This window comes from Eretmochelys imbricata, chromosome 1 (genome assembly GCF_965152235.1).
Source record: "Eretmochelys imbricata isolate rEreImb1 chromosome 1, rEreImb1.hap1, whole genome shotgun sequence".
NCBI classification, from domain to species: domain Eukaryota; kingdom Metazoa; phylum Chordata; order Testudines; family Cheloniidae; genus Eretmochelys; species Eretmochelys imbricata.
This window is the reverse complement of record NC_135572.1, coordinates 265118036-265127035: the sequence shown is the minus strand read 5'-3', so window position 1 is coordinate 265127035 and position 9000 is coordinate 265118036. Positions and strand designations below refer to the sequence as shown.

General features: G+C 52.9%; 1 protein-coding gene across 1 annotated transcript; it reads left to right on the top strand.

Annotated features, from left to right (window-relative positions):
* The first annotated feature begins 1020 nt into the window (after nucleotides 1-1020).
* SSTR3 (somatostatin receptor 3) lies at nucleotides 1021-2241 on the top strand. The gene has a single exon (XM_077807568.1). It carries the CDS (start codon nucleotides 1021-1023, stop codon nucleotides 2239-2241), a length of 1221 nt encoding a protein of 406 aa, XP_077663694.1.
* The last annotated feature ends 6759 nt before the right edge of the window (nucleotides 2242-9000 follow it).

Below are 9000 nucleotides of genomic sequence, written 5' to 3'. Positions count from 1 at the left end.
GAATCGTGTCCCTCCTGTCCCATGTTCAATCTCTGCCATTGTCAGTGGAGATCTGGCACACACACAAGCTGCCTGTTTGTGCAGGGTTCACTCTAAGCGTTTCCATGCCAAAGCCTGATGTGATGGGCAATTGGGCATCAAAAGATAAAGAGCCCTTGAAGTTTATTTTGGTGCTGTGGAGTGGTAAGGCAGGGACTGCCCCTTCCATTAGGGACTTGGATTCGAGAAGGCTGAGAGCTGCTGCTGCGGTGCAGGGAGAGTGAGAGCGGGTGGTCGTTGGATGTATAACGCCATCTGCCTCCAATGGGAATGTTATAAATACTCCATCTCCTCCTTTATTCATGTGCAGGGATGATGCAAACCTGCCTCTGCTTCTTCCAGGACACTAAGCCAAGCCTCTGACAGTTGCTCTGGACTTCAAGGGGATTTCTCAGCCTCAGTGGTGGGGGTGGACAATAATGTCCTGGTCCAATTGCCCAGGCAGCAGAGTTGATGCAGAGAGCACGTAGGCAATGTGGAGGCAAGGTCTGGGTGGGGCAGCTTCACTGAGGGACCCTGCCTGGGAGTTCTTCCCCAGGACAGACGTAAGGAATATGCTCCTGGGCCAGTGTAAAGAGGCTTCAGCATACATGAGAAGCAGGCCCCCTGAAACTAACTTCACCAGTCCCTGAGCCATTTTCAATAGGAAACGGAGGCCTGTGATTGCTCCCTTGGTCTCTTTCCCCTGGGAAGTCCCTTGGCTGTATACCAGGCCATTTTCCTGCTGGTCCCGATCACCCAATGGTGGTTCTTAAACAGCTGGTCACATCCGACATTCTCCCATGTGCTCCAGAGACTCTGGCATCTGAACCCCACTCTCCTTCCCACCTGTGGCTGTGCCCACGTGTCATTATGCCTGCTGTTTTATCTGTGGCTTGTTCGGCTCTGACTTTTAAAGTGTAAATACCTTTCTTCTTCCTCTCCTCCTGCCTCCAACTCTCCAGCTGACCCAGTGGGAGATCGCCCCATCCTTCCTCTGCCATGGACTCTCCTGCTTTCGCCTTCCCCACTCCTGTGGCTTCTGAGGAGGGGAACATCTCCACCAGCTGGGCAAGTTCTACCCCGGGGAACCTATCCACAGCTGCCAGCCCGAGCATGGATGTCAGCGGAGTCCTCATCCCTCTGGTCTACCTCATTGTCTGCGTGGTTGGGCTGGTTGGGAACTCCCTGGTCATCTACGTGGTCCTGTGCCACTCGGTAAGCGAATCGGTGACCAACGTCTATATCCTCAACCTGGCGCTGGCGGACGAGCTGTTCATGCTGGGGCTGCCTTTCCTGGCTGCGCAGAATGCTCTCTCCTATTGGCCCTTCGGCTCCTTCATGTGCCGCCTGGTGATGGCCGTGGATGCCATAAACCAGTTCACAAGCATCTTCTGCCTGACTGTGATGAGCGTCGACCGCTACCTGGCCGTGGTGCACCCAGGGAAATCGTCAAAGTGGCGAACGGCCCGCGTGGCCAAGGCCGTTAGCGCCACGGTGTGGGTGCTGTCGTCAGTCGTGGTGCTGCCGGTGGTGGTGTTCTCGAACGTCCCCCTGGGGATGAGCACCTGCCACATCCAGTGGCCCGAGCCAGCCTCCATGTGGAGAGCTGGCTTTATCATCTACACGGCCGCGCTGGGCTTCTTCGGGCCACTGCTAGTGATCTGCCTCTGCTACCTGCTCATCGTCGTCAAGGTCCGCTCTTCCGGCCGGAGGGTGCGGGCCCTTTCGGCCAAGCGCAAGCGGTCAGAGCGCAGGGTCACTCGCATGGTGGTGGCTGTGGTGGCCGTCTTCGTGCTCTGCTGGCTTCCCTTCTACGTGCTCAACATCATCAACGTGGTCTGCCCGCTGCCCGAGGAGCCGTCTCTCTTCGGGGTCTACTTCCTCGTCGTGGTGCTGCCCTACGCCAACAGCTGCGCCAACCCCATCATCTACGGCTTCCTCTCCTACCGGTTCAAGCAGGGTTTCCGCAGGGCCATCCTGAGGCCATCCCGCCGGGTGCAGAGCCAGGAGGTGCAGAGCCAGGCACGCCCCCCAGAGAAGACGGAAGAGGAGGAGGAGGAAGCGGAGGAGAGCGGGGTCAGCAAGATTGCCCAGAATGGCAATGGCAGACAGGAGTGTCCCCTGGCCAGTGCAGCAGCAGGAGGCAGCGAGCAGAAGCCACTCCCGGAGGAGCCTGGGAGCTGTGATAAACCCAATGCACTGCACATCAGTTATTTGTAGAGAACGGAAGGGGGAGGCTCTGTCCCTCGGTCTCCTGGACACTCCAGTCTGTATCTGTGGGGGGTTGCGGACTGCGAGGCAGCAAGGTCTAAGGTTCCACTTGAAGATGAGGCGAGCTCGAGGAGTGTCGGGAAGGGCAGAGCGCCTCCTGTGACTTCAGAAATCCCTGTGGGAGGGGCGGGGCAACAGCATCTGGGCTGGGCTCGGAAGGGGGACCGGATAAGGGCAGACGGGGGTGGGGAGCTGCAGAGAGGAGTCCAGCACTGAATCCCCCTATAACCCACATAGAGTATTATGAGTGGTTGCCAATTACTCTAATGCCCTCGTCACTGCCCAAGTTGTTCCAGTGTCCATGGGAACCAGACACTCTGGGGCAGGATCATGGGAACAATTCCCACCCCCCCAACAAACACATAAAGTCTGCCCCCTAGGGCTGTCATAGAATCATAAAATATCAGGGTTGGAAGGGACCTCAGGAAGTCAACTAGTCCAACCCCCTGCTCAAAGCAGGACCAATCCCCAATTTTTGCCCCATCCCTAAATGGCCCCCTCAAGGATTGAACTTACAACCCTGGGTTTAGCAGGCCAATGCTCAAACCACTGAGCTATCCCTCCCCACTGTCCTCTGCAGCTGCTCTAGTATCTCTTGGGGACAGCTCCCTACCTCCTGTATGATCTGATACTGTCTCAACTGCATGGAATATCCTGGTTCTTTAAAGGTTCTCACGTCCCACCTGCAGACTGTTCTGATAGGGCTGGTTTAGGACAGTGGGGCAGAGTATGAGACACACCCTTCCCCATCTCGAGATCCCAGGGTTTCATGGTGTTATTGTGCCCTGGTGGACGACTGAAGAAGACCAAGAGGCCACGGGTTGGGGACAGGGCGTTCTGCAAGCTGTAATTTCCACCACCCTCCTCCATCTTATCACGAATAGACATAAAGATTTAGGACCCCGTGAACAATTTCAAAGGATCAGTCTGTGTGGTGTGCGTATGATTGTGCTGGGAGGATGAGGGCACATGTGTGAAAAACGGGGGTGGCTGTGGGCAGGGGGGCAGCTGTGTGGGAGTTAGGGTTGCCAGGTGGCTGGCTTTTGACTGGAAAGTCCAGTCAAAAGAGGACCTGTGCAGTGTCTGGGGGTTTTGGACACCAAAAGTCCGGTTACCGCACTGACCAGCCTCCGCTGCCGGGTGGGTGGGAAGAGAAGCTGCTGCTGGAAAAGCTCAGTTGATGGACTGGAGAGAAGCTTAAGAACTGGCTCCCAGCTCCGGGGGAGAGGAGGTAGGTACCGCCTTCTCAGCTGGGCCCCGCTCCACCCTCCCATGTCCCCTCACTCTTGCTCCAGGGACTGACACCCCCCTCTGCTGGGCCCCTGATTGTCCCCTGCCCTGCCATGCCCCAATTGGGCAAGCAGGCAGGCTCCATGTCAGCTCCTCCCAGCCCGCTCTGCAGGTGGCAGACGAGTCCCATGGGAGAGTGGAGCGAGCGACTGGGAGGAGGCTGTAGTGTCTGGTTTTTAAAAAATTGGAAAGTTGGCAACCATACTGGGAGTGAGGGTGTGAATTTTTGAGAATATGGTAATGCCCATATAGCTGTATGGTGGGCAGATTTGTGTGTGTGTGTACAGGGGTTCGGGACTGTTTTTTCCGTGGGTGTGTGTATGTGAGGTTTTTGTACAGGTACAAGGACTGATTTTGTCTCTGTGGGGGTGTTTGTACAGGTGCAGGGGTTGATTTGTCTTTGGGTGTCTCTGTGGGGGTGTCTGTACAGGTGCAGGGGGTTGATTGTCTCTGTGGGGGTGTCTGTATGGGTGCAGGGGGTTGATTTGTTTCTGGCAGTGTCCGTGGGGTGTCTTTACAGGGGTGGGAGCGCATGGGTACGAAGGTGGATTTATCTGCATGTGTGTGGTGGAGAGGTGGCTACATATGGGGGTGTATGTGTGAGCATCTCTCCCTCTCCCTTGCTCCATTCCTGCAGGTTCTGATAAATGCCTCTCCCCATATCTTGAACTTTTCTATAAATGCTGTTGCTAAGATACAGCGATCAGTAAGAGCGACTTTAAATCCAGAGTCTTCGGTAGGATTCTGGGCACCTTCCTCCAGGGGCGGCTTTGGGGAAATTGGAGGCAGCGTGGGCGTGTGTGTGTTAAAGACCAGCCAAAAGGAGAAAGTGCTCCAAGAGATAAGGAAGATCCTGTGGGATGTGTAAACGGTGTCTCTCTGGGGCAGAAATACTTTTCAGTTCAAGGGGCACCTCCGAGAGGGAGGGGGCAAGACTGTGAGGGGCTAGTTGTATCATCGTAGGGAGCAGCCACAAGACCAAAAACACAGAACAGATTTGAAGCCAGGGTAGAAAAATGCAGTGGGAACAGCAGAGAAAGCAGGCTTGAATGGTAAGATCAGCCGCACAATGGAATCACGTTCCTGAGGAACAAATTCACTCAGAATCAATATGTGGCTAAATGAGAACTTGTTGGTCACTGTGGGGATACCCAAGCCCAGGGAAAGCAGCCAGGGCTGGGCAAGGAGTGTACTAGGGTGGGTGTCTTCCAGCTGGACTGGCTGTCAAGGAGGGTTAACAGATACTGACCCAGCTGTCTTGGTGCTGGATTGTCTGTGACTGGGGGTGGGGTTGGGGCTGATACCCCTAACCCTGCAGTCCCAGCACTGGACTCTCTGTGAGTAATAACCCTCCCCCCACCCCAGGCCCATCGTTTCTTCTCTTTGAACCCAGTGTCTTGGTACCAGACAATCCATGAGTGAAGAGTAATCACCACAAATCCCCTTTTATGATTCCTGAAGCATCCACCCTTGTGCCAGATATTGCAAGACTCTCTTTGGTGAAATGCATTCCCTTTGCTTGGCTGGGAAAGGGGTGCACGTATAAAGATAGGTATATATCACAACGTGAGATTTCAGGGCCTTAGCATCTGATCTCTTTCCTTGTAAATCACTTGTTGTGGTGACTCTTCATGTCTCCTCCTTTCTCCTATATCTCTGGAGGCTCAATCCATGCAGAGATACACTCTCATGGACTCTAATGCAGTCTGCAGTCTAAGGAGCAAACCCACAGCAATTGCAGGGAGTTAGCCAATCTCAGTGGCTAGCCAAAAAGGCCATTCTGACTGTGGAAAGAATTCCAGCTGTCATCTGGTCACCAGGAAGAGACGGGATCATGAGATCCCCACCAAACCATGACGATCTTCCAGAGCTCCCGTCTATGGCACGGTATAAGAGGCAACAGGTACTGGAGAGGAAAGGGCCTAGATTCCACAATGATAGAGGTAAATAGAAAAGGAGTACTAGTGGCACCTTAGAGACTAACCAATTTATTTGAGCATAAGCTTATGAAGTGAGCTGTAGCTCACGAATACAGACTAACACGGCTGCTACTCTGAAACCTGTCATTATGAGAGGTAAATAGGTAGATGTCTTGATCCTGCTATTAGGTGGTATCACAGCAAGGGCAATGCTGGGTAATTCTGAAGCAGAAAGGACTGCTGGAAGACAGTAGTGAAGATGGCATTGGACTTCTGGGAAGGGAGGCAGCTGATGGCTTATTTCTGAGCAGTGAGTGGAATGAGTGTAACAGCCAGGAGAGGACACAGCAGGAGAGAGGCAGCTCAGAGTACATGGAGAGCAGACACATGAAGGTTTCCCATCTCCTTTTAGACTGGTTACGTGACTGCTCTGGCTCCTGCCTTGGGGAGGGAGGGATCCCTGGCTGTCAATTATATTATCAATGTACTATGCATGCCACCTGGGCCATAGGATGAAGTAGAAACCCTTTGCCAGATTCATGGATTAGGGGGAACTCATGGTCAACCTCTGCAGCTCCCTCTGCTACAAGAGATCAGGAATGAAACCTCAAAGACATTTTTGCCTGCAACCCCTAGGTGCAGAAACACTAGGCTGCTCAGCCCTGCAGACGGGACTCAGAGTGCCCATTGGAAAGGCTGCTCTTTGTCTCCCAACATGGAGCTGGTTGAAAAACGGTATGTTTGGGGGGAAATGTTCAACCGTTTTTATTTTTTCAAGCTATTTCGTGAAAAATTGCAACACGTTCTAATTTTTGCACGGAAACAAGTTCGCCCTCCCACGTTTTCTACCTTTCCCTCCTGGTTTCCCCTCTTTTTTCCAGTTGCAAAATGGGGGGGGGGGAAGGGGGCGGAGAAAACAAATAGAAAATGAAAAACAAATCTTTTTTTTTTTTTTTTTACTTTTTTCATCAAAAAGTCAGAAAAAAAATTAAAACCAAAAATTGTCTGCAGAATTTTGCCTTGTTGATGAAAAGGCTGGTTTTCATTGAGGGGGAAGGGGAGTGAAAAATTTCAGCTAGTTCTGTCCCACAGCCCTACCTGCCCCTGCTCCTCTCACTGCTGAGTTCACAGCTGCAGTCTGCTTGTGTCGCCGTGTGCAAATTGCATTCATGTGGCTGGCCCTGTGCGTCCCTTCTGGTTTGGGCCCTGCAGTGGGCTGGCTCTGGGAAAGATAGGGGCTGAAGTCATGCACAGCAGCTAGTTGAATTCTGGACATGTTCAGGGGGATTTGTTCTAATCAGACGTGGAAACGGATTTTTCTATTCTGGCTGCAGAGAAACAGAGATAAGGGTGCCATCAAACCCTCCGCCTCACAAAGGGTTTCATTCTTATCACGTAGAGACTAGAGCTGCAAGTCTAGCAGAGGCCACAGCTCTTCCAGCAGCCCCTGCAATGCCTCTTTCCTGGTTGTATTTGATCATAGTCAGGGTGCTTAGAAATCAAAGGACCCCGTTCTGCTGGCACTGCAAGAAGGCGTGTGTGCGCTCACCAGCATGCGCATGCGTGTGTGTATTTAAAGCAGGGCTCTGATTACTGACCTTGAAAATATACTCACAACACAGCACCCTATGTACCCCCACTAAGCCACAGTCTGCACCCACACAGTCACTGAGCTGTACCTACTCCCTGCTCGACCATACCCTGCTGCTGTAACTTTGTTGAAGAGAACTTTGCAGAGATGAAAAGGGCCACGTGGAGGGGTTCAGCCTCACTGAGGGGAGGGCACGTTACAAGGCTGTGCTGCTCACACAGCCTGCACTTGATATCCTTCTCAGCTATTTTCAGGAAGCCATTGTTTACACGATCCGTATGGTAAAACAGCAGCTCCGATAAGGTGAATGGCCAACCCACGCAGGCACATGGCATGTGCCTTCGCTTCTGAATTGTTTGGAGCGTGGGTCAAGGCCGCAGGCTGGGGGTGGTTTCTAAACAGTTCTTGATGCAGGAGGACCAAACACACAAAAATGCAGAGAGATGTGAACAGATTAGATGCTCCCTGATCTCCTGGGGAATGCAATAGCGAACTGAAACCCTTTATCTGCTTGAACGAGGGGAAAATATGCAAATATTTGCTCATGAAAACTTAGTGTTCTTTGCCTTCCCAAGCTTAAAATATGCAAACGCAAACATAAGGCACCCACCTTGCACAGATCTCACACCCAGACACACAAAACCCCCGGCACAGAAACACAGACGCAGCGCCCATCTAAACACATGAACGCTCAGCGTAACAGGTACCATCTAATAAGTATACACTCCCCCTGTGGGACACAAATGCAACCCTAAAAATATACACACAGATGCATACATGTAAAAACATATCATAGAATCATAGAATATCAGGGTTGGAAGGGACTTCAGGAGGTCATCTAGTTCAACCCCCTGCTCAAAGCATATATGTGCTCAAAGCATATACCTACGCTTGCAACACATCCTGTTCCCTGCAAATGGTGTTATATCAGCATCTCCAGTTAAGTGAGGAGCAAGGGGCTGTAGTACAGGAAGACACCTTGCCTAGCAAGGCCTGTTCTGTGCCTGTTGTCGGCCATAGGTACAGCTGCACCCATGTTTTTAAGGCCTGCGGTAGGCAGGGCTAAACTGCTTGGGCACCATGGCTTCATCCGACACTCACTGCAATAAGTGGTAGTCTTTCCACTGACCATAGTGGGATTTGGGCTGGGCCCCATGCGAAGAAGACTTACAGCGTTGCCAAGACAGGCAGCTGCACTTCCTGCTCACAACCGGGCCCAGAACATGCCAGTGTGGACAAGGCTTGAAGCAGAGAGAAAATCTAATCATGCCTGTAAGTGCTGCTCCCCGTTTCTCCTGCAGGGGGAGCTATTTGCTCACATTGGCCCCTATCCCGCTACACCTGCCCCCCCTGCAATATCAGGGGCTGCCCAGTTCCCGGCACAGCTGTCAAGGCAGATTTGAGGGGGCAGGAGTAGGGGTGAGCAAGGCCCAAACCATGAGATTCCCATTACTCCCTTGCAGACAGTTCCTAGCGGTGGCCAAGGTAACACTACCACACGTGCTGCCCAACACAAAGCATGCAGAATATTTCCTCAGGGTGGGAGGTGGGTAGTTCTGTCCTGCAGAAGTGGGGTCTCCCCACCTGGAGGCGCCCTGTGCTGGGAGGGGCACAGTCTCCTCCACTCTGAAAATGTGGAATTGTGCAGGGCAGCTGACTGTGGGGCTGGGCATGGCTTTGGGGCTGGGCATGAGGCGAGTGGGAGGAGAGTGGGTCATGTGAGCAAATGGGACCCCTGTGTGAAGAGCCAGGACTGAGCAAATGGCTTAGATGGCAACCCAAACCAGCCCTGCACGCCAGCTATCTGTGAGACCCCTCTCATTTAGGTGACTTTAATGTGCTCCTTGCTGGGGGGGCCTGGGCGAAAGGCCCTGCAAATGGGGCAGACGCAGGGGTGCAACGTCACCG